Raw genomic sequence first — 24,898 nt, 5'->3', positions numbered from 1 at the left:
GTGTTCTGATGTTTTCATTTACTACACAACTTATAAGTTTAGAGAGTCAAATGATGACAACTAAGAATGCAAAAAGACTCCTGGATCTTAAAACTACAAACATCAAAATACATGGTGCTGAATTCAGCAAATCAATGAAACAGAAAGTCCACAAACAAACTCTAGAGATTAGACATACGTTGTTTATTAGGGAATGATTTGGGGACCAACACCTGTGAAAGGAGAGGGAAAGAAGGAAGGGAAGGAAGCAAGGCTGAGCAGGGGGAGATGTTGATCTGAGGTAAGGGCCTCAGCCTCCTCCAAGGTCACATGGGGGCTAGGATGGCTTCTCAGAATTGTCTTCCATTGGAAAAGCATCTGGACCTTTATATCCTCATGTTGGACCACTCCTTGGATGCAAGCTGTCCCTGAAAAGAGGTGGGACCCTGGGTGAGGCAATTTTCTTTAGGGGAGGCAATCTCCGAAGCTGAGGCAGTTTTCTAGCTGCTGGAGGGGTAAGCTCTTCATTCCTGAGAGGGTTCTGGGAGGCACATCACAGAGTCACCTGCACATCTTAGTATGTATGAAGAACTTAAGTATGTCATAAGAGGGAAAGGAACATTTATTCCATAAATGATGCTGGAATAATTGATTATAATGATGTGGGGAAAAAACACGATTAGACCTTCACCTAGTATCTTACCCTGACATTAATTTCAGATGGGCTTAAGAGTTAAATGAAAAAGAAAACAAGAAATATAAATATCAGATAGAAGAAGGGAAAACAAGGTAAGATGATGCTAAGGAAATGATCCATAGATTTGATTACATAAAAACAACAAAAACTTTACACTAAACATTGCATGCAAAATTAAAAGACAAACAATAAATTGGGAACATATTTGTAATAAAGAGCTAGAATTTTTAAGATAAAAGAGCTCCTGCAAATCTGAAAGAAAAACCCAACACTTCCATCAAAATCACAGTGAGATATCATTTTATACCCATTAGGATATTATAAAAGACAAACAAATATAGAAGAAAACAAAAAGTGTTACATGGATGTGAAGAAATTGGAGTCCTTGTCCATTGTTAGCAGGAATGTAAAATAATGCAGCTGTAATAGAAAATACTACTGCAGTTCCTATGACCCGGAAATTCCACTTCTGGATATATACCCAAAAGACTGAAGAGCAGGAACTTGAATAAACATTTGTGCACTCATGTTCATAGCAACATTATTCACAGTGGCCAGAAGGTGGAAACAGTCTAAATGTCTATCAACAGATGAATGAATAAACAAAATGTGGCATATGCATACAATTAAATATTGTTCAGTCTTAAAAAAGCAAAAAAATTCCAATACATGTTACAACAGACCAACTTCCAGGACTGCTAAAGCTCAAGGATGAATCTTGAGGACCCTATGCTAAGTGGAATAAGGAAGATTCAAAAGGACAGATGTATGATTCCACTTTTGTGAGAAATAGTCAAATTCATAGAGACAGAGAGTAAAAGAGTGTTTACCATGAACTGGGGGGAGGTGGAGTGAGGAGTTATTGTTTAATGGTGTAGAGTTTCCTCTTGGGACGATGAAAAAGTTCTGGAGTGGATAGTACTGATCGTTTATACATAACATAAACTTTATGTTATATATATTTACCACAATAAAAAAACAGAGAAAAATACTTCCACATTTGAAATGTGAAAAAGAAAAAGATGTACAAAGGCAATTCACAAAACTACAATAGAATGATCTATGGATGTATAAAATATTTAATTTCATAAGTAATTTAAGGAGATATAAAAGATCAAGTTATTTGTCATCTATAAGATTGGAGAAACAATTTTACTTTAATATCTAACTATAGTGTAGGTATTATGATATCAGTATGCTCATAATAGAGTATAAATGTGTACAAACTCTCTAGAAAGCATTTGTAAATTATGCAAAATATGTTTTAAATATTCACATTAATTGGCCCCAAGTCCAATGTTTCTACAGAAACAGCTGGAGACGCTGGCGTCTGGATAACCGCAGAGGGCACCAATGGAGCAAAGAACACAATGAAGTGTGGGAGCAAGCCCTGAGAATATTTGTGGCAGAGAATTCCAGGGCAAGAGAAGAGCTAGTGTGAAGAACCCAGGACTGGAACATACCAGGTGTGTTTGAGGAACAGCAAGGAGTGCTGCGTGCCTGGCTGGTGTAGACTGAGTAAGGGGCTGAGTGTTGGGAAATGAGGTCAGAGTCAGTGGGGACAGATCAGAAAGGGCCTTAAAGGCCACGGCAAGAACTTTGGACTTTACTCTGAGGGGGCTGGGAACAATTGGAGGGTTCTAAGCAGAGGCCATGGTCTAAGTTTTAAAAAGACAGTTACTTCTTCTCAGTGGCCTCCTCAGTTGGTTGGTGGTAGCCTCAGTTCTGAGGCTAATCCGAGGCACCCAAGCTGCAGGCCTGTGTGCCAACTGAAAGAGAGGTTTCAAATGTGGGTGTCTGGCATTTTCAGGTCCAGCTGGGCTGGAGAAAGTCTTTGCCTTCATCAAGACTTATAGCTCAGGGAATCCTCCAAACACAGGGAGGTTCTGATGCTCAGTGGCTAAAGCAAATAGCAAGTATCAGTTGTATGTAACAGAAAACCCAGTCATTTTCTCACATAATAAGCCGCTCAGAGGGAGGTGGTTCAAGGCTTGGGCAGTGACTCAGTGTCATCGCTGTCACTCTGTCTGTGCCCCGTGTCGACTTATTGCCTAATGGGTTGAGGTGGACCCAGCCAGCACATCTAGGTTCAAAACTGCACCGTGTCTTTTCCCCCTTTAATCAGGAAAGCAAAAGCCTTTCCAGAAACCCTGCAACATCTACTCTGTCTCATTGACCAGAATTGTGTCATGAAGCCAACCCTGGAAACAAGGGAAGATTTAGCTGCCTCCTCTCCCAAAGTGCGATTTTGTAATAACAAAAAAGGAACAGATGGAGATAGAATGATGAACACTGTTTCCTCTGATGAGCACTGATCCTGAAAGGGTGAGCAGCATCACCCATCTTCTCCCCACGTTTCTCTAATCTCACCTGGTCTTGAGCCAATCTGGCAGGGAGAGGACCCCTCGGTCCGCAGCACAAGCAGGGATGTTGTTTGTTGTCAGGGGTGATGGTCACTGGCTACAGACAGTTGGTGCTGGAGAGCCGCTAGCCCCATTCTCCTCAGCCTCTGTGATGTCACACTGGGACTCCTTTCCTTCTACACTGGGCTGTGGCTTCCAAGGCTGCTGTGGCCATGGGGCTCCCGGACACAGCAGTGGGAAGGGAGCCTGGTGACTCTCATCTCCTCTGGGGACACGGGAGGTCCAGCCATGCCGCTCTTGAAGGAGCCCCACCCCCCACCTCAGGCCCCGCTCCCCTGGGTCCTCCCAAGCTTATTTGCCGCCTTCAACGTGGTGCTGCTGGTCATTTTCAGTGGCCTCTTCTTCGCATTTCCGTAAGTCTCCCACACAAGCTATCAGGTTTCTTACAGAGCAACAGAAAGGAAAGCAGATAATGATAGTACGGAGGCAGGGGGAGTGCAGAAGAGGGGTCAGGAGGGCCGGATATTCCAGGCAAAGGGAACTGAATGCTATTAGAGGTATAGAGGGCTTGGTGCATTTGGGAGCCGCAGGTGGTTGGTAATACAGGGTGACTGGTGGAGTCTCTATGGATCTGTCACAAGCCTGGATATTTAGAGCAGGGTTTATGGTCTGTGGGTGCTGACTAGATGAACTGGAGCTTCAGGGCTGAGTCCTGCTCTTGTCTCAGTTGCAGGTGGCTGGCCCAGAATGGGGAATGGGCCTTTCCCATCATCACAGGCCTGCTCTTTATCCTCACCTTCTTCAGTCTCATTTCACTCAACTTCTCAGACCCGGGCATCTTGCATCAAGGTGAGACATTGGCCCCCTGGGGCGCCTGCCTGCGGGGGTGATCCCTAAAGTGCTCCTCCCATCTCCCCCCACCACCACTGGGGCCTCAGGGCTCCTTCGCCCTACGTCCTCATTTGCTCAGGCCCCGCATCTGCCACTTCATTTCTTGAGCCATGGAGGTGTGAAAAAAACAGAATCTTGGAGGTTTTCCAGTTTCCTTGGAGGGTAGGGCCAGGGCAGAAGTTTCCTGGGAGAGAAGCCAGCTCTTCACAACCACTGAGTTTTCTCTTCCTCCTCCCTACCACACAAATTCTGTAAAGCATTGGTCACAGTACCGTAGGCCTGAGTTCACAAAGAACTCCTCGGGCTGGAAACCCACTTTCCCTGTGACTGCCAGCCTCTCTAAGCTTGGCCAGCTTGCTCAGTGGGGACTAAGGATTCCCCTGCCACCTGGTCCCCATGCTTCCTGAACCCAGGGATGCCGTGGGGCTGCCCGCCTCCACCCTTCTGCTGCAGCAGACTGATGGAAGGGCCTCCGGCTGCTGCTCAATCCTTTTCCCATGCCAGGATCCAATGAACAGGGCCCCCTGATGGTACATGTGGTATGGGTGAACCACAGGGCCTTCCGCCTGCAGTGGTGCCAAAAGTGCTGCTTCCACCGCCCGCCCCGGACCTACCACTGTCCCTGGTGCAACATTTGTGTGGAGGTAAGTGCCCCTCTCTCCTGCCCACCTACTCTCCCGGCACCTGTCTGGGACCAGGAGGCCTACTCACATGGGGGCCAGTGGGGGGTGTGAAACTACTTCTGGGACTGCTAAAGACCAAAGGTGGCAGTAATTCCTAGCCACTCTTGATCACTCAAGGGAGGTCACTGCCTCTGTGCCTGTACCTTTTCCGGGAGGCTGGCCCCTTCCTTCACTGGTTCTGACATTGTAGAGGGGCATCCACATCTATGCTGGGCCTGGTCAGACACTGCTGTTCTTCTGAAGGCTCAATGACACTGGATGTCCAAATGCCCTTGGCAGGCTGCAGGACCAGCCAGGGGAACATCCTGCCTCTTCTGAATGTCTAGGCCAGAGGGTCTCCTGGTCTCCTGGGTTCTGACTGCACAGTCTGCAACAGTTCAGCAATGTGCTGTCTTAACTGGTCCTTACAACCCTGGGAGACTGGCTGGGCAAGGGTGTTATTATCAGGCTCACCCAGTGGATGAGAAAACAGATGCCAAGAGATATTCTATGTCCTGTCTGAAGTTACACCAGGATTTGTCCCAGAGAAGACCAGGCAGGTCCTGTTTCCAAAGCCTCTTGACATGACGTGCAGCTCTGTGAGCCCTGCAGTGCTCTAACTGGGGGAATGCCAGCAGGGTTAAGGACTTTGAGGCTCAGATTCTCCCTAGGAATGGGAGCCACTTCGTGAGGTCAAGGGCAGGTAGTTTAGAGGGAGCGCATAAGATTTGGGGGCGATGGAGCCTGGATCAAGGCCTGAGCCTTCTCCCTCTTGCCTAGGACTTTGACCACCACTGCAAGTGGGTCAATAACTGCATCGGTCACCGCAACTTCCGCTTCTTCATGCTGCTTGTCCTGTCCTTATGCCTCTACTCGGGGGCCATGCTGGTCACCTGCCTGATCTTCCTGGTGCGCACGACCCACCTATCCTTCTCCATGGACAAGGCCATCGCGTATCCGCTGGGCTGGGGGAACCCACGACCAAACAGTGAGGGTGGCGAGGAGCTGTCAACAGAGGGGGCGGGGTCACGGGGCGGGCAGAGCTAATGGTGAGCAGGGTTAGACGGTGAAGCCGCCTGAGAGGACCGGTCTGGGACGAGGTGCGGGTAGGTAGGGTCAGAGGGATGGGTGGGGATAGGAGGAACTGCGAAGGGGAGAGCAAGCAGAGTCAAGGATGGAGAATGCTAGAGGTGGCACGGGCCCTAGGCAGCAGGGTGAGCAGGAAGCGGGTGGGCGGGGCTTGATATGGGCGGGGTTAGGCGAGGGGCGGGGCCAAGGAGGTCTGCCCGGAGGCGCTGCTCCTTAGCCGCTGTGCAGCATCTTGGTTGCTGTACCCGCCGCCGGCTTCCTGGTGCCCCTCTTCCTGTTGCTGCTGATCCAGGCCATGTCGGTGAGCGCGGCGGAGCGCTCCTACGAGGGCAAGGTACGTGGGGACGAGCGGGGCGCCATGATGGTATTGGGCTGTGGGTGGTCACCTTACCCCTCCCGGGCTTCCGCACCTTGCGCTTTCTCCTTCGCCCTGATCTTTGATGGCCTGAGCTCTCTCGAAGGTGCCTCGTGAGCCCTTCCAGACGCAGATTCAGCTCAGATCTCACCTCCTTCCGGAGCTCGGTAGTCGCTCTTCTTGCGTCGAAGGTGCACTAGTGAGTGCTAGGCCGCGTGCGCATTATTTTGAGCCATGGGCGTGGAGGCGAGTAAGGCTGTATCCTGCGCGTGTGTTGACAAGGAACCGGAAATCAGAGTAACTCACCGGACACCAGCGAACGCGCTGAGAGAGGGGTCTGCCGACATTGTGTTGCACAAACTCAGAGCACTGAGAGTTGTGAGGACCGCGGTGTTGAGTAAGACGTGCCACTTAGCGGTTTTGGACGTCAGAAGGCGAGGCATTGCTGTGAGGGGCAAAGATTGCAAAAAAGCACGGAAGCCTAAAAGTCTGTGGAATGTTGGTAGGAGGATGAGGGCACACTTCTAATCGCAGCAGGTGTGCATTGCGCGATCAAGTGATCTGCCCGGGATTGACCAGATTTAAAAGGCAAAGAAGTCAGGTAGATAATTTAATCTTGGTGCAGTGGAAACTTGGAAACCTTGATAGGACTTTTTTCTTTACACATAGTAAAATTCACCCTTTTTAGTGCACAGTTGTATGAGTTTTGACAAACATACAGTTCTGTAATCACTGCCATAACCAAGATTTAGAATAGCTCCATCCACCCTCCCTTCACTCCCCAAATTCCCTCATGGACTTTTGTAGTCCATTTCTCTCCCAGCTTACAGAATTGTTTTCTAGCCCAACAGTTTCTCCATTTTCAGAATTTCATATAATCATAGACTTCTGAGTCTGGTTTCATTTACTCAGCATAATCCATTTGAGATTCATCCAGATTGTTTCCCGTATCAGGAGTTTCCTTCTCTTTATTTGTGTAGTATTTCATCATACAGGTGTGTCACAGCTTGTTTACTCATTTGTGCCAGTTGAAGGATATCTGCATTGTTTTTGGGTTTTGGTGATTATAAATGAGGCAGAACAGGAGAATGTTGGATCCCACCAAAAAAAGATACCCCATGTCCAAGGGCAAAGGAGAAGCCCCAGCAAGATGGTATGAGGGGCAAAATCACGTTTAGAATCAAACCCCATACTCACCAGAGACACTTGGAGGGCTCAAAGAAACCTTGTGCACACCAGGACCCAGAGACCTCACAGAGGCTGAGCCAGAACTGTGTTTGAGTGTCTCCTGCTGAGGTACGGGTCAGCAGTGGCCTGCGGCAAGTGCAGGGGCTCTGAGTACAGTAGACCTGGGTATGGTATAAGCCCTCATGGAGGAGTTACGATTAATCCCAGCATAGAGCCGCCAGAACTTACACAGGACTGGGGAAACAACTCTTGGAGGACACAGAAAAAACCTTGTGCATACCAGGACCCAGGAGAAAGGAGTGACCCCACAAGAGACTGACCCAGACTTGCCCGTGAGTGTCCAGGAGTCTCCGGCAGAGGCGTGGGTCAGCGGTGGCCTGCTGCAGGGTCGGGGGCACTCAGTGCAGCAGTGCATGCATGGGACCTTTTAAAGGAGGTCGCCATTATCCTCATTCAGTTCAGTTCAGTTCTGTTGCCTGGTTGTGTCCGACTCTTTGCGATCCCATGAACTGCAGCATGCCAGGCATCTCTGTCCATCACCAACTCCTGGAGTTTACTCAAACTCATGTCCATCGAGTTGGTGATGCCATCCAGCCATCTCATCCTCTGTCGTCCCCTTCTCCTCCTGCCTTCAGTCTTTCCCAGCATCAAGGTCTTTTCAAATGAGTCAGCTCTTTGCATCAGGTGGCCAAAGTATTGGCGTTTCAGCTTCAGCATCAGTCTTTCCAATGAATATTCAGGACTGATTTCCTTTAGGGTGGACTGGTTGGATCTCCTTGCAGTCCAAGGGACTCTCAAGAGTCTTCTCCAACACCACAGTTCAAAAGCATCACTTCTTTGGCACTCAGCTTTCTTTATAGTCCAACTCTCATCCATACATGACTGCTGAAAAAGCCACAGCTTTGACTAGACGGACCTTTGTTGGCAAAGTAATGTCTCTGCTTTTTAATATGCTGTCTAGGTTGGTCATAACTTTTCTTCCAAGGAGCAAGCGTCTTTTAATTTCATGGCTGCAGTCACCATCTGCAGTGATTTTGGAGCCCCCCAAAATAAAGTATGTCACTGTTTCCACTATTTCCCCACCTATTTGCCATGAAGTGATGGTACCAGATGCCATGATCTTAGTTTTCTGAATGTTGAGTTTTAAGCCAACTTTTTCACTCTCCTCTTTCACTTTCATCAAGAGGCTCTTTAGTTCTTCTTCACTTTCTGCCATAAGGGTGGTGTCATCTGCATATGTGAGGTTATTGATGTTTCTTCCCGCAATCTTAATTCCAGCTTGTGCTTCATCCAGCCCAGCGTTTCTCATGATGTACTCTGCATATAAGTTAAATAAGCAGGGTGAAAATATACAGCTCTATACTAAGTCTGCTAAGTCACTTCAGTCGTGTCCGACTCTCTGCGACCCTAGAAACAGCAGCCCACCAGGCTCCACTGTCCCTGGGATTCTTCAGGCAAGAACACTGGAGTGGGTTGCCATTTCCTTCTCCAATGCATGAAAGTGAAAAGTGAAAGTGAAGTCGCTTAGTCGTGTCCGACTCCTAGCGACCCCATGGACTGCAGCCTACCAGGCTCCTGTGTCCATGAGATTTTCTAGGCAAGAGTACGGGAGTGGGGTGCCATCGCCTTCTCCGATACAGCTCTATACAGTCAGCAAAAACAAGACTGGGAGCTGACTGTGGCTCAGATCATGAACTCCTTATTGCCAAATTCAGACTTAAATTGAAGAAACCACTAGGCCGTTCAGGTATGACCTAAATCATATCCCTTACAATTACACAGTGGAAGTGACAAATAGATTCAAGGGATTAGATCTGATAGACAGAGTGCCTGAAGAACTATGGATGGAGGTTTGTGACATTGTACCGGAGGCAGGGATCAAGACCATCCTCAAGAAAAATGCAAAAAGGCAAAATGATTGTCTGAGAAGGCCTTACAAATAGCTGAGAAAAGAAGAGAAGGAAAAGGCAAAGGAGAAAAGGAAAGATATACCAATTTGAATGCTGAGTTCCAAAGAATAGCAAGGAGAGATAAGAAAGCCTTCCTTAGTGACCAATGCAAAGAAATAAAGGAAGACAATAGAATGGGAGAGACTAGAGATCTCTTCAAGAAAATCAGAGATACCAAGGGAACATTTCAGGCACAATAAGAGACAGAAATGGTATGGAGCTAACAGAAGCAGAAGATATTAAGAAGAGGTGGCAAGAATACACAGAAGAACTGTACAAAAAAGATGTTCATTACTCAGATAACCATGGTGGTGTGATCACTCACCTAGAGCCAGATATCTTGGAATGCAAAGTCAAGTGGGCCTTAGGAAGCATCACTACAAACAAAGCTAGTGGAGGTGATAGAATTCCAGTTGAGCTATTTCAAAACCTGAAAGATGATGCTGTGGAAGTGATGCACTCAATATGCCAGCAAATTTGGAAAACTCAGCAGTGGCCACAGGACTGGAAAAGGTCAGTTTTTATTCCAGTCCCAAAGAAAGGCAATGCCAAAGAATGTTCAAACTACCACACAATTGCACTCATCTCACATGCTAGCAAAGTAATGCTCAAAATTCTCCAAGCCAGGCTTCAACAGTACATGAACCATGAACTTCCAGATGTTCAAGCTGGATTTAGAAAAGGCAGAGAAACCAGAGATCAAATTGCCAACATCTGTTGGATCATTGAAAAAGCATGAGAGTTCCAGAAAAACATCTGCTTCTGCTTTATTGACTATGCCAAGGCCTTTGACTGTGTGGATCACAACAAACTATGGAAAATTCTTAAAGAGGTGAGAATACCAGACCACCTTACCTGCCTCCTGAGAAATCTGTATGCAGGTCAAGAAGCAACAGTTAGAACTGGATGTGGAACAACAGACTGGTTCCAAATAGGAAAAGGAGTATGTCAAGGCAGTATACTGTCACCCTGCTTATTTAACTTGTATGCAGAGTACATCGTGAGAAACGCTAGGTTGGATGAAGCACAAGTTGGAGTTAAGATTGCTGGGAGAAATATCAGTAATCTCAGATATGCAGATGACACCACCCTTATGGCAGAAAGTGAAGAACTAAAGAGCCTCTTGATGAAAGTGAAAGAGGAGAGTGAAAAAGTTGGCTTAAAACTCAACATTCAGAAAACTAAGATCATGGCATCTGGTACCATCACTTCATGGGAAATAGGTGAGGAAACAGTGACATACTTTATTTTGGGGGGCTCCAAAATCACTGCAGATGGTGACTGCAGCCATGAAATTAAAAGACGCTGGCTCCTTGGAAGAAAAGTTATGACCAACCTAGACAGCATATTAAAAAGCAGAGACATTACTTTGCCAACAAAGGTCTGTCTAGTCAAAGCTGTGGCTTTTTCAGCAGTCATGTATGGATGAGAGTTGGACTATAAAGAAAGCTGAGTGCCGAAGAAGTGATGCTTTTGAACTATGGTGTTGGAGAAGACTCTTGAGAGTCCCTTGGACTGCAAGGAGATCCAACCAGTCCACCCTAAAGGAAATCAGTCCTGAATATTCATTGGAAAGACTGATGCTGAAGCTGAAACGCCAATACTTTGGCCACCTGATGCAAAGAACTGACTCATTGGGAAAGACCCGGATGCTGGGAAAGACTGAAGGCGGGAGGAGAAAGGGACGACAGAGGATGAGATGGTTGGATGGCATCACCAACTCGATGGACATGAGTTTGAGTAAACTCCAGGAGTTGGTAATGGACAGGGAGGCCTGGCGTGCTGCAGTCCATGGGGTCACAAAGAGTCAGACATGACTGAGCGACTGAAATGAACTGAAATGAGACCATTATAAATGTTGGTGTACAGGCATGTGAATACAAGTTTTCATTTTTGGGGGGGAGGGATATGTACTTAAGAGTGGTGTTGCTGTGTCATACAGTAACTGTATGTCTAACTTTATAAGAAACTGCCAAATTGTCTTCCAAAATGGCTGTACCACTTCAATTTCCATAAGCAATGTATAGGAATTCCAGTTGCTCTGAATCATTAACATTTGGCATTGTCATTTTTAAAAAAATTAAGCCGATCCAAGAAATGTATAGTGATATCTCATTGTGGTTTTAATTTGCATTTTCCTAATGACTAATGATTTTGAACATCTTTTCATGTTCTTGTTTGTCATCAGTTTATCTTTTTAAAAAAGTATTTATTTATGTAACTGTGCTGGGTCTTAGTTGCGGTTTGTGAGACGTTTGATCTTCCTTTTGGCTTGTGGGATCTTTTAGTTGCACGGCATTCGAACTCTTGGTTGTGGCATGTGGGATCCAGTTCCCTGACCAGGGATGAGTCTTTGTAATGTTGGTAGGGCCCTCTGCATTGGGAGTGCAGAGTCTTAGCACTGGACCACTAAGGAAGTCCTGCCATCATTATATCTTTGATTAAAAGTCTTTTCCAATCATTTGACCATTAAAAGTTGGTTTGCCTTCTTAATATTGAGTGTTAAGATTTCTATGGCTCAGGTGGTAAAGAATCTGCATGCAATGTGGGAAACCTGGGTTCAATCCCTGGGTTGGGAAGATTCCCTGGAGAAGGGAATGGTTACCTACTCCAGTATTCTGGCCTGGAGAATTCCATGGACTATATAGTCCATGGGGTCGCAAAGAATTGGACTTGACTGAGCGACTTTCACTTCACGATTTCTATATTCAAGATTCAGATATGTGTTTTGCAAATATTTTCTCCACATCTGTGGCTTGTCATCTCATTTTCTCAACAGTATCTTCCAAAGATCGGAAGTTTTGATGAATTATGTTAGCAGTTTTTTCTTTTATGGATTGTGCTTTTGGTATGTAACTAAGAAATCTTTGCCTAACCCAAAGTCACAAAGATTTTCTCATATATTTTCTTCTAGATAGTTTATAGTTTTAGGTTTTATATTTAGGACTGATTCATTTGGGGTTAAATTGTGTATATGATATAAGGTATGGGTCAAGATTTATTTTTTTTGCTTATGGGTTATTTCAGCACCATTTTTGGAAAAGATTATCCTTCCATTGAGTTGCCTTTGAATATCTGTCAAAAAACAATGGACTATACAGGTGAAGATGTATTTCTGGACTCTTTTTTTTTTTTTTTAAATCAATACCACCCTGTCTTGTTTAGCAGCTTTATATAGTCTTGAAATCATGCAATGTGAGTTCTCCTACTTTGTTATTTTACAAAGTTTTGTTGGTTATTCTAGTTACCTTGACTTATCTTACCTAAATTTATATAAATTTTAGAATCAAGTTGTCGATTTCTATAAGAGCATTTGCTGGGATTTTCATTTGTCTTTTGTTTGAACCTATAGATCAGTTTTGAAAACTGACATTTTAATAATACTGAGTTTTTAAATCCATGAACATGGTATATCTCTCATTTATTTAGAGCTTCTTTGATTTGTTTCATTAGTGTCAATTTTCAGCATATAGATCTTGACTCCATTGTGTTAGACCTTTTTCTAAACATTTCATTTTTTGTGTTATAATTTTTAAAATTTCATTTTCATTTGTATTTTAAAATAATTAAGCTGTACTGGGCCTTAGTTGCAGCATATGGGATCTTGAGTATCGACATGCAAACTCTTAGTTTGGGCATGTGGGATCTAGTTCCCTGACAAGGAATTGAACCTGGGCCCCCTGCATTGGGAAAGCAGAGTCTTAGCCACTGGACCAAGGGAAATCCCTCCATTTGTTTATTACTATAAGAAAATACAATGGATTTTTGTGTATTAGTCTTGAGTCTTAGAATTTTTCTAGACTCATTTATTAGTTCTAATAGCTTTTTTGTTGATTTACATAGAAAATCATGTCATGATTCATTTCTTCCTTTCCACAATGTATGGGTTTATTTCTTTTTCTTTTCCTGCATTACCTTGGACTTTCAGTACTGTGTTTACTCGGAGTGGTAAAGTGAACATCTCTTACCATGGGATTCCTTCCACGTGGCAATAGTTTTTTATTAAAGCCTGTTTTAGGAAGCCTGTAGTTGGCTGCATCACTGAGGGGGAGTAGGTGGAGACACTGAGACAGCTGAAAGGACAGAGGCGACCTCTTTACCCACCGTTTCCCATCCTTCCAGTCAAGACTTAATCACCCCACCCACCCCACCCATTTTTGGTTCTCAGCTCATGTGTGACTCCTCTGCACAGCCCTTACTCATCAGCCCCCTGTGGTCTTCATGTCTTCTCTCTCTAGCCTCAGTCCCTCATTTCAGCCTCTCCTGGGCAGCATTCTCCCTTTCCACATCCTGTGGTTCTTACAGCCCAGGTCAGGCCATAGGCCTGCCCTCCCTCTGCTGCTCAGATGGGGCTGTCTCAATCCATGATCTCCAACCTTAAGAAACCTACATGTGGTCTGCACCCTGATTCACCAGACAGGGCTCTTGCCCACTGTGCATGAGTGCTAAGTCACTTCAGTCATGAGCCACTCTGTGTGACACTATGGACTGTAGCCCGCCAGGCTCCTCTGTTCATGGGATTCTCCAGGCAAGAATACTGGAGTGGATTGCCGTTTTCTCCTCCACAGGATCTTCCTGACCCAGGGATCAAACCTGAGTCTCTTACGTCTCCTGCATTGGCAGGCAGGTTCTTTACCACTAGTGACACCTGGGAAGCCCTCTTTCCCAATACCAGAACCCAATTTCAGGCATTCTTCACACACCTCAACTTCATTCCATTTCTACCTCCAACTTCTGCTGGGCCACTTGCTTCTATCACAAGGGCTCTGGAGCCAGACTGCATAAATTCAAATCACAGTTCCACAACATACCAGCAAGGAGATCTTGGCTGTGTTACTTAGCCATCTGGTGCCTCAGTATCCCCATCTGTAAAAGGGAGCAGTCTGGACTAATAAACCACCCTTTCAGATAGTGAAATTCAGTGAAGGCACAATTTTAGGGGGAAAAAAGCAAAAAATGAGACGTGGGAAAGTAGAGAAGTTGAAGGAGCAAGGATGGAACTGTCTTTGGAGCAGTTTAACAGCAAAAGGAAGATCCAAAAGTGTATCTGGAAGGAGATAGCAGAAGGAAGTGTGGCCAGGGGAGACAGAAGGGGAGGAGACTGCAAAAGTGGCAACAGGTGATGGGGGAGGACCCCTGTGCAGGCAGGAGATGCGGGTGTGGTGCCAGAGCTACTCACCAGTGGGTTGGGACGCTTTACTTGACCCTCCGGCTCCTTTGTCCTTGGAGTCTGGCCGCAGCCCCAGCCTGGGCTGAGCTGACCAGCACTCGGAGGGCTGGTATGGGTGGCCTGCCCCGTCCTGCTGGATCTGAGCTCTTCTTCCTGTCCTCACCCACTCCAGTGCCGATACCTGCAGGGATACAACCCCTTCGACCACGGCTGTGCCAGCAACTGGTATTTAACAATTTGTGCACCGCTGGGACCCAAGTGAGTTGGCAAAGCAGAGGCCTGGTGGTGGCCCCTGGGGCTGTTGGGGTGGGGTGAAGCTGGATGGTTTCCCCTGGCCCCTTAGCATAGCTCCTGGCCCCTTATGCTCACTGTTCCTCTTCTTTCAGAGTTTTCTCCAGGGCCTAGTAGGAGCCCCTGAAACCTCCCCTTCCTTGCCTCTGTGGGGTCTGGCCCCAAGAAGAGGGGTTAAAAGGGGCACTGCAGCCTGGAGGAGACAGGTGCCAGCTCCCTGCAGGGCCAGGCCCAGGCTTTGTGTCCCCCAGACTGAGAGGGACCAGGCCAGGAGGCCATGACCACCTGCATCTGGCTTGTCGCTCCCCAGGTATATGGCCGAAGCTGTCTGGCTGCAGAGAGTGGTGGGGTCTGACTGGGTGCCCATACAGACCCCGCGCTTTCCAACATGCCCCTCCGTGCTCAGTCCCCCCGCCTTCCCTGAGCCTGGGTCTGCTCCCCAGCCTCAACCTCCGGGTCTCTACAAACCAGGGAAGGGTCCCCTAGGGAGCGGTGAGGCTGCAGTCCTCCAGGAGGTGAGTTTGTGTGTGTGTGTGGGCGTTGGGAGAGGGCATCTGCAGATTGTGGGTGTGGGGAGAAGCCCCCGGTGTTGGGCTGGCCCTGAAGCTGGAACACTCAGCTGGAGGGAGGGGGATTTTAGGCCTGAAGAGTGTTGGCAGTAGAGTCACAGACCTCCAGAATACCCCAGGGGTCCCTGGACTCACAAAGGAAAAGGCCACACCACTCACTTGCTGGGTGGCCCTGGGCCAGTCACTTATCCTTTCTGGGCCTCAGCTCTTCATGAGAATTGAAACTAGTCCAGTGGTTTACCATTGTGGGGGCTGATGGTGTGGGATTCCATTATTTAAAGGCACCTTTTACTGTGAAACCGGGTCTATGAATCATGTGGAAGTGGAGCATTAGGGAAGAAGTGGGGCTGGGTAACCCACAGCCCCCCAGGGACCCTGCCGCCCCCTCCTTTTGCGGTGGCCTGGGCAGTGTCTTGCTCCGCAGTGGGTGGACTGTGGGGCGGGGCTCGAGGACAGCCCCCATACCCCCAACTCTGCTCAGCTCCACGCCAGCCCAGTGCTGCCCCGGCTGCGGGAGGACCCCAGACGAGGCTCCGTCTACTTCTTGCCCTTTCTCCCCGGGAGATGCCAGGAGTCCCTGCACCCGAACCTCACCTCTTGAGCCTCTTGGGAAGACCCTGTGCCCTGCCGCCTGCCCTTGCCCTCTCCCCTGGCGGGAGTACTGAGACCCCAAGCGCATTAAATACCCTTTGCCTGCGTTTTACAACTGCCTGCTGCACTGTCTGTCCTAGGTGCGAGGGAGTGTGAAGGGGGCGGGCTCTGAAGGGCTGGGACAAAGCCCCCCGGAGGGAAGAGCCGAGGTCCAGTACTGACTGGCTCTGCGACCTTGGTCAAGACACCCAACATTGCTGTCATCCTTCAAATGGGGCAACTATAGCAACCACAGAGAAGGCTGAAGATGATGGAAGAGAAAACGCAGCGATGCAGGAGTGTCCGCCCAAGTCCCAGCCTCTGCCCTGTTGCACCCCTGTCTGACTGCAGGGGGCGCCCGTCGCCTGGGAATTCGCCAAGCTGGACCTGATTTCAGCCGGCACGCCGTAGCCTACTGTGAGGGCTGGGCTGGCCCTCCGATTGGGAGTGGGCCCTCCCCCTGCCTCTTCCCGGGAGGTAAAGGGGTGAGAGGGTTCTCTGTTACCCTCAGGATGGGCACTAACCACGCTGCTTCTTACCACTCGTGTATCCAGGTGAAGCGGGTGTGGTGAAGATGCGAGGGAAGGGTTGGATGAGCATCCCAGGGCCCCGTGAAGTATGCGCTTGTGTGTGCATGCCTGTTTGTGTGTTGGGGGCCCAGCCTGGGGAGGTGGGTGATGATACAGAACTTGGCTCCAGTTCTCCCTAAGCTGGGTCCCCTTTGAGGCTGCTCTTCCCTTTTCCTCCGCCCCAGGCCCAGCCTCACCCACCCCTCTGGCTCTAGCTCTTGGGCTCCTGGCCAGCTTCGTTCAACCCAGAGACTCCAGTTCTATCTCACCCCATTTGCCTTGGTCCCAGGGTCTCCCCTGTCCTAAGCCCCCTTGTTTTCTCAGCTTTCAGAATTAACCTTAGGTTCTGGGGAGGGATGCAAGGTACTCTCCACCTTACAAAAAGGCAGCCCAGTTTTAACCTTGTTGTAAAAGTCCTCAGTGGCCACATTAAAAATCCTCAGGGGCCATGTTTACAAGTAAAGCTGAAGCAGCCATCCCTGTCTGGAAAGCCCACAATGCATGGTTGCATGTGTGGGGACGAGGACATGAGACTCTTTGAGCCCCGGACCCCAGGGGTGTATGTGATGCACAGATCTGCGTGAGGGGCGTGTTTGTGTGCGTTCTGAGAGCACAGCTCTGCCCAGGCTGCTGAGCAGTGAGGAGAGGCTCTCAGTCCTCCTCCCAGATGGGAGTCCTCAGGGTGGTCCTAGCCTCCACCAGAGAGGAAGAGGATTCAGGAACCTGGGCCAAGGCCTGGATGGGGGTTGTTCATGGAGCTGGCTCACCCCTTCCTCTGATTCCCTTACATTCTCTCCCCCAAGCCTTGGGCACCCTCAAAAATTCTTCCCTGCCAGGCTGGGGGCTTCCATTGAACTATGCCCACCTTTCCTTCCTGCCTTCTTCACATTTCTGCTGAGCCTGCCGTTGACTCCCAGACACACCCCTCACAGTCTTTGGCCCACTGATATGGGGAGGGGTGTTATCAGGTCTGAAAACAGGGCCAGCTCTCCACACACAGCCCGGAAGCCCTGCAGTCCCTACCACCCCTTGGACAGGAACCAAGGAGTGACCCCCACCCCTGCAGGGCTGTCAGCTATCCACATGTCTGGAGCCACTCTGTGGGGTCCCCAGGCCACTCCTGGAACAAAAGGAAGGAGGGGGAGCCTGGAAGCAGACACCCCTTTTTCAGCTTTACACCTTTCCTCCATGACCTTCTAGAAGGTCAGGGCGTGCGGGGTGGAAAGAGCCCTGGGCCAGCAGTTGGGAGACCTGGGTGTCACTCAGCTCTGCTACCAACTAGTGTGCTATGGGAGTGAACCTCTTTCCCCTGCTTGGCCTTGGGGCCCTCGTCTGTAAACAGGGAGGACCATCATGGCTAGCTCACAGTGGTTAGAGTCCTAACTCGTTAGAGCTGGAAGGGCTTTAGGGGTTACTTCATCCAACTGCCCCTGCACCCTCAATCTCACACATTTTCACTAGAGAGAGAAGGGATGGGATGACTCAGTGTCCAAACGTGTTCGTCTCCTGGGCTGCCTCTCCTGTTCCTGCTCCGGGCACCACCTTGGAGGAGGAGGGCCTTGGGCAGCCCCACAAAGACAGCAGGACATGTCAGCGCAGGGCCTGGGGACCGGATAAGAAGGCAGGCTTAACTCCGACTCCAGTTCTGCTGGGAGCGATAATGATACCCTGCTGCCTTGCCTTCGCCCTGCCCCGCCCGCCCCACCCAAGGGGGCCCTGCCAGTGGCTGAGGGTGAGGCAGGGCAGGGAGAGACAGGGCAGAGGAGGTGGCCGAACCCTGGAATTGGGGAGCCAGAGTCCTCATACCTCCCAGAGAGCGTGCCCCTTGCTGGCTGAGCCTCCTGGGCTCCTGGGCACCCAGGTGACTCTCCAGCCATGCCCACATCCTCCTCCAGTTCCTGCACGCAGAGCGCAGTGGAGGGAAGGGGCTGGGCTGACGGTTTGCCAGACCTGTCCTGGGAAACAAGCCTTTACTGAGCCTCACTGGGCCAGGACCTGGGCGAGCTGGTTCACATGATCTCCTTTAATCCTCACAACAACCCTCTAGAGTTGTTATTCTCACCGTGGACTTGAAGAAACTAGAACTGATTGAGCAAACAAATCACTTCCCCGAGGTCACACAACTGCTAAGTGGCGGGGCCAAAGCTCCTTATTTAGTCTTTGTCATGACACTGTGCTTCCTAGGCAGTTTTATTTTATTTCAGTTCAGAGTAGTGGCTAAGGCATGGGCTCTGAAGCCGGGTGGCCCACCGTATGAGGGGATGAATCATTGCCGCTATTGTACCTTTATGAGGATTCATTATGCAGTGCACGTGGAGAGCTTGAACCTGGCGCTGGCACGTGGGAGGTGCTTAATCAGGGTAGCGATCGTCCCCACAATAGGATCCAGGTGATGCCCGAGTTAGGACTTTATGACTTGCTGGGGCCTTGGGGTTACCAACACTGGGGCTGCCGTTGGGTGTGGGTTTCTTGGTGGTCAGGCAGCAAAAGAGAAGCGTGTCGGGAGAGGAGGTTTGTGGTCTTGTGTTACAGAAAGTCAAGGCATGTTTGTATCCCCCAGCCAAAGGGGAACGGAGGTGTGGGCTGAGCATGTTCAAGGGAACAGCAAGATCACCCCACCCCCACCCCCAACGGCTGTGCTCTCCCACAGGCTGAGGGGTTTCCTGTTAAGAAAGCACTTGTTGCATCTATTTCGAGGCCAGGGGGTGTCTTGGGTTGAAGGAAGTCAAGGCGGTAGTCCTCTGAACGCTATTCCCCCGGCCTCGCTCAGAGCCGCCGCCCGCCGCTACCGCTGGCTCTCCCTGTAGCCTCCTGGTCTGTCCATCCATGTCTGTCTCTGCCTCACCTCCTCTCACCTTTTCACTCTGCGTCCTCTCTCTCTGCCCTCTTCCTCCTTTCACTGTCTTCCACGCGCTCCCTACGATGACTCTGCCTGTCTCTCTCCACCCCTCACCACCTTTCTTGGACTACCGCTTCTGGGAACAGAAAGCAAACTGTCTGACGGCTTTCAAGTAATAATTTTCAAGTGTGATTCTTGGAAGCCCTTGGGCCTGGGTATGGAAACCTCTAGAACTCTGGGCCAGGCCAGAGACAGGGCCTGCACAGGGCACCTTTGTCTCTGACCGGGGTTTCCTCTTCCAAGCCAGGCACATGCTCCCCCAGCTGCTTCTGCTGCTTCTGGGACTGTTTTGCTGCTGAAATTGGGGATTCCCACACTAGCAGGGATATCCCCACACTGAATATCCAGCTTATTTCTCAGTGAAAAGAAAACCAAGACACTGGCACTCAGAGAGAGGCTCAGCAGGGCTTGTCCTGGGATGATAGAGCTAAGTAGAGGCCAGGCAAGATTGGGTCCCTGTCTCCTGCATCCCACCACTCCCTGTGGGTCAGAAGCCTGGACTGTAAACAGGAAGGGCACTCATCTTCTGGAGGTCTGGTATAATAACTTGGCTCCCACAGGCAAAAATCACAAAAGTGACGACAGTGATAACTATCAGTTTGATGCTAACCGTAGTCTTAGTGCTTGGCTTATATTATCTCATTTAATCCTCAAAATGATTTGTAGGGAAGATGCTGCAGTTACTTCTGTGGGCGTGACCCTGGATAGTCCTTGGGACTCCCTCTCCTGTCTACAAGGATAGAGCTTTCTGGAGGATCCCTGGGGCTATTCCTGCCCTGCCCTCCTGGGAGACTTAGTTGCCAGGCACGAGTGTCCTGGGTCTGGGTACAAGCCCCGAGGCAGACTGGGCCCTAGGCAGGGCTTTTTCGATGACCCATTAGGGTCCTTTGCCTGAACCTCCTCTGTCCCCTAGTCAGGGAAAGGGGGGAACATTAGGTCACCAAACAGGAGTACCGATCCCTGGGCAGGACCCTATCTGGGCTGGAAAGTCTTCTGCCCAGTTGTCTCTAGGCATCTGTTCTGTAGCCCCTGCAGACACAGCATGGAAAGAACACTCCCGCCTGCTCTTTGCCTGGCCAGGCAGTGGGATGCCAGGATGGGACGGCAGGAGAGTGGGGTTGGAAGGCAGGCCCTGTGCTTCCTAGTGATAAGGCCACAGAAAAGTCGCTGGCCTCTCATCGTCACCGCTGTTACAGCATCTGCAGAAGCCCGGCTGCCTCCAGCGCTTGGAAGATGCTCTGAACTTTCACTTCTTCACACCCGCCACAACCCCGTAGGTGTGGGGCTACAGTAAAGGGAGCCTTGTGAGGGCTAGGCCTGGGCTTGGGGAGCCTGGCAGGAGTAACCCCCACCTCCTCCCGGCCCTCTGTCTCTACTTCCTCTGCTGGTTCTGCAGGCTCTGGGTTTGGATCATTTGGAAGTGGCCAGGACTGAGGATGGGCCACCTCTCTTTCAATCCCAGACAGACCCAGCCTGGGTCACGTTCCCTGGATGACTTCTCAGCTCGCTCTCTTCCCCACCAAGTTTCTTCCCTAGGGAATAACTGGCCAGATTTGGGTTTGGGGCAGGGATGCGGCCCTTTCTGCTCTTAGCTGGCACCCCCAACTGCCAGCCTCGCTGAGCCCCTGGCGAGGAAGCCTCTGGAAGGCCGAAAAGTCTGGTTGTTTGAATCCTTGGCAGGGACGTGTGCTGCCCCTGCCTTGGTCCAGGGGCTCCATCTGCCTTGGATACAATCCAGACCAAAGAGTAAAGGAGGTTTGTTCCTGAAGCGGAGACCAGAAGTAGGCACACAGAGGGCTCTGAGCTTTGGAGTTGAAGCTTTTAAAGATTTGTTTTGTTTAAATACCCTGCTGCAGGAAAGAGAAGCCCCAAATCAAACATTCCTGAAACATAAATTTCAGGTGGCTTTAAAGGAGCAGTTTGTTTGGTTTCCGTCCCACCCTGTTTCTGCTCAGTGGGGTCTCGGGCACTGGGCCCTGGGGCTTGGTGGAGGATCCACGCCCTTCCAGGCTCACCGTCCTGTCTCACCCGGAGCTCCTCAGCACCAGCTCCAGCCAGAGGGCCTCTGGTCACAGCCAGGCCCCCAGGGTGCTCCCCGGGGGGTGGCGTACACCCGTCTCAGGGAGGGAAGGCGCCGCCCGTCTGTCTGCAGCTGCCTTTCCCCTGCTGGCCGCACACTCATTCTTGAGCTCTCTCTACCCTTGATCTGGGGGGTCAGACACACTCCAGACTCTCCTCCTAGTCAGGGATACTCTGCCCATGACTCTCTCACCTCCTGTCAGGGTATCTCCCAGGTCCTATGCCTGGGGTGTGCCCCACTGTGGAGAACTCACTCATTCCCTGGCCTCAGCAGTGCTGGGCCTGGCTGAGCCTCTGTCTCCTCAGGTCCTGCCCCTTTCCCAGGCTCTGGCCTTAATATTATTTTAATGTTTTATTGGGGCATAATTGACAAGTAAAATTGTAAGACTTTTAAAGTATACAACATGATGATTTGTTATCTGTGTACATTATGAAAGGGTTCCCCTATCAAACTAGCCTTAATTTTATTTTCTTTTTAAAAAATTTGGCTGTACCAGGTCTTAGTTGCAGCATGTGGGATCTTTAGTTGCGGCACGTGGGAACTCTCAGTTGTGGCACGTGGGATCTAGTTCCCTGACAAGGGATCAAACCTGGGATTGATCTGCTCCCCTGCACTGGGAGCACAGATTCGTAGCCACTGGGCCACCAGGGAAGTCCCTAGCCCTAATTGTCTATGATTGAATTATTCCCTTGAAGTCCCACCAGAGGCTCAAGGTCTTTCTGAGTCCCAGTACCAGGGGGAAAGAAGAGTAAAAGCAAAGGCAGACCCAGCTGTTGAGTGAGAGGAGCACCGTTAGTGTGAAGGAGCAGCTGGGGGCGCTGGGGGGTGGATCCAGGGGAGAGGGTGTCTGGAGGTCCCAGACCTGTCCCAAGACGTCCAAAGGGTGTCCCAAGGTCAGCCTTGACGGCGAGAGGAGCAGGATTAGGGGACTTCTCTGAGCAGCCTCGTTTGCCCTCCTTGCCCCTGGGGGCCCTTCTGTGGAGGCCATGGTAGGACTGGGTGGGTACGGGGAGGAAGGACTCTGGGTGAAGGGGTATCCAGAGGAGGGGACCAATTGAAGGCCTATTCCTGTCATTCAGGAAGAAGCTGATAAGAAGGCTGAGGCTTGGACTGGGATAGTGGAGATAAAAATCCATCCATTCATTCAATAAACACTGAATAATCACAGCATACCCAGGAGGCAATGAAATTAATTTTTTTTAATGTGCTCATGTATAATTTAATTTAAAATTATACTATTGTATATCATGCTATATTTAAATATAATCTTAAATTGTGTTTATATATTTTTAAAAGAAGCTTTCCTGGTGGCTCAGTGGTAAAGAACCTGCCTCCCAATGCCGGAGATGCAGGGTTTATCCCTGCATCGGAAAGATCCCCGAAGAAGAAAATGGCAACCCACTTCTGTATTCTTGCCTGGCAAATCCCATGGACAGAGGAACCTGGCCAGCTATAGTCCATGGTGTTGCAAAGAGTCGGACATGACTTAGCAACTGAGCGCAGATGTATTTTTAAAAGACTGGAAGCAAATTCATCAGATACTTGTGGTAAATGAGTAAGTGTTTCCTAACAAAGGGGATTCTGGCTGCCAGTCTGGGTTTTGGCACATCTGATTCCTAAGCCCAGCACTTCCTCTGCTGGGCTGTGTGACTGGGAAAAGCCCTTCCCATCTCTGGGCCTGTTCGCTCATCTGTGCAATGAGAATGTGGAACCAGATATGTGGCTCTTTCCAGCTCTGACGATACTTGAGAACACTGGGGACTAGGGGGCAATAGACGCTTTCACTGGCTTGGCCGGCTGCTCTGCTTTGACCTGGGAGTTGGGTGCATGCCCACCGCAAACCCCTTTGCTGCAGGGCTCCACGAATGGGAGGTGGTGGCCTCCACAGCCTGATCTGCTGTCAGCCTCTGATCTCAAATTAGAATCACGCCTCTTATCCCTTTATATCCGCTTTGAATCATGAAAGACCTCTTCCACCCTTCAGTTGCTGGGAAAGATTGAAGGCAGAAGGGGAAGGGGGCAACCAGAGGATCAGATGGTTGGATGGCATCATCGACTCAATGGACATGAGTTTGAGCAAACTCTAGGAGATAGTGAAGGACAGGGAAGCCCGGCAAGCTGTAGTCCATGGGGTCGCAAAGAGTTGTACACGACTGAGCAACTGAACAACAACAACCATTGAGTTGCAGCCTCATGACTTGGATCAAAGTAGGCTGGGAAGGAAGTGAGGGAGCCAGCCAGGATGGGAGGTGACATGTGTTGAATACCTGTTGTCTGCGCCCCTGCCGCTGTGTGCCTGACTCTGTGTGTGAGTTGTTCTTCTCTGTGTGTAGGTGTTCTTCTCTGAAGTGGCCTGGGGGGCAAGTTTATTGCCTGGGTAGAAGGAGGTGAGGCTCAGAGAAGTGGCACGCCTGCTGGGTCGCACAGCTGGTGAGTGTGGCTCCGAGACTGGGACCTGCTGCCTCAGCCTCAGAGCTGAGAGCAGCCGGAGCCTTGGGCCACACTTCCCAGGACAGAAGGGGTTATCCAGCTGCTGCTAGACGCCGCTCCTGCCCCTACTTCCAGACTTTTGTATGTGGAGGCAGGCGTTTAAATCCACTTCTGGTTCTACCCATTGGAAACACATTCCTCTTCCCTAGAAAACAGAACTGCTCTTGCGCTTTGTTCTCAGGCCTCTGAATCCCTGGCTCCCCAGCAGTCGGCAGATTCTCTGTCATCCTTCTGTGGAGGCCAGACGTCTGGTTCCTGTGGGAAGCAGCCTGTTGAGCAGGAGAGAATTCAGGGTCTCTGGCCATCCTGCCGGCCCCTTCCCGTGGAGCTAGCTCCCGGGAACCTGCTTCTTCCTTTCATAACATCCCTACTGGGTCAGCTGACTCTGTCCTTTTTGCTCCAGCCTGCTCCCCACGGGCTGCTGTGTGCCCCCTGCGCCACTCCCACGTGTTGTCGCTCCGTCGCTCAGTTGTGTCCAACTCTTTGTGACCCCATGGACTGTGGCAAGCCAGGCCTCCCTGTCCTTCACAATCTCACAGAGTTTGCTCAGATTCATGTCCATTGAGTCCTGGTTTTTTCTTCTTTTTCTTTAAGTTCTAAAATAGGAGGGCAGGGGAAATTATGTCCATTCTTCTATCTGGCCTCAGATTTTCAGACAACCATTCAAGATAAAGAATAATTGTTGTTTTTATTTATTTTTTTTAATCAAATGCTATTGCTTTTCTGTTTCAATTACTGGTGTTACAGTATTGTTTTTCTAGAGTTCACTATACATGTTCAAGAATTCTGTAGTATTGTGGGTTAACTGGCCCTCCTTAGACTAGCCTGAGTACCTAAATACCTTAAAAGCCCTATTTCACTGGGAGAATATCTCTTGACCACACTTAGATAAAGTTGGGGGCTGCCTGTAATTAACAAATTCGAACCTGCCACATCTTGGGTAGGATTCTTTTTTTTTTTTAATTTTAATTGGAGGCTAATTTCTTTATAATATTGTGATGGTTTTTGCCATACATTGACATGAATC

The 24,898-nt window shown here is 49.6% G+C and overlaps 2 protein-coding genes and 1 long non-coding RNA gene across 3 annotated transcripts in view; 2 read left to right on the top strand and 1 right to left on the bottom strand.

Moving 5' to 3' along the window:
* Window positions 1-162: 162 nt before the first annotated feature.
* LOC112585074 lies at window positions 163-4,437 on the bottom strand. The gene is made up of 2 exons (XR_003109418.2): window positions 3,047-4,437; window positions 163-407 (listed from the first exon to the last, which is right to left on the bottom strand). It is a non-coding gene; the product is annotated as an uncharacterized LOC112585074 (long non-coding RNA).
* ZDHHC19 (zinc finger DHHC-type palmitoyltransferase 19) lies at window positions 3,328-21,844 on the top strand. The gene is made up of 8 exons (XM_006054247.3): window positions 3,328-3,452; window positions 3,767-3,888; window positions 4,435-4,574; window positions 5,373-5,545; window positions 5,910-6,015; window positions 14,516-14,601; window positions 14,945-15,149; window positions 15,685-21,844. Exons 1-8 carry the CDS (start codon window positions 3,328-3,330, stop codon window positions 15,802-15,804), a joined length of 1,077 nt encoding a protein of 358 aa, XP_006054309.1. The 3' UTR covers window positions 15,805-21,844.
* Window positions 5,899-24,898, top strand: part of TFRC (transferrin receptor) — a 154,033-nt gene continuing 135,033 nt past the window's right edge. The window contains exon 1 of the mRNA XM_025285613.2: window positions 5,899-6,015. The gene's annotated coding sequence lies outside the window, so the exon portion shown is untranslated. The remainder of the gene's footprint in view (window positions 6,016-24,898) is intronic.

The sequence above is a fragment of the Bubalus bubalis genome, chromosome 1 (assembly GCF_019923935.1).
Source record: "Bubalus bubalis isolate 160015118507 breed Murrah chromosome 1, NDDB_SH_1, whole genome shotgun sequence".
Taxonomy (NCBI): Eukaryota; Metazoa; Chordata; class Mammalia; order Artiodactyla; family Bovidae; genus Bubalus; species Bubalus bubalis.
The sequence above is the reverse complement of the archived record's forward strand: the minus strand, read 5'-3'. Positions and strand labels throughout refer to the sequence as shown.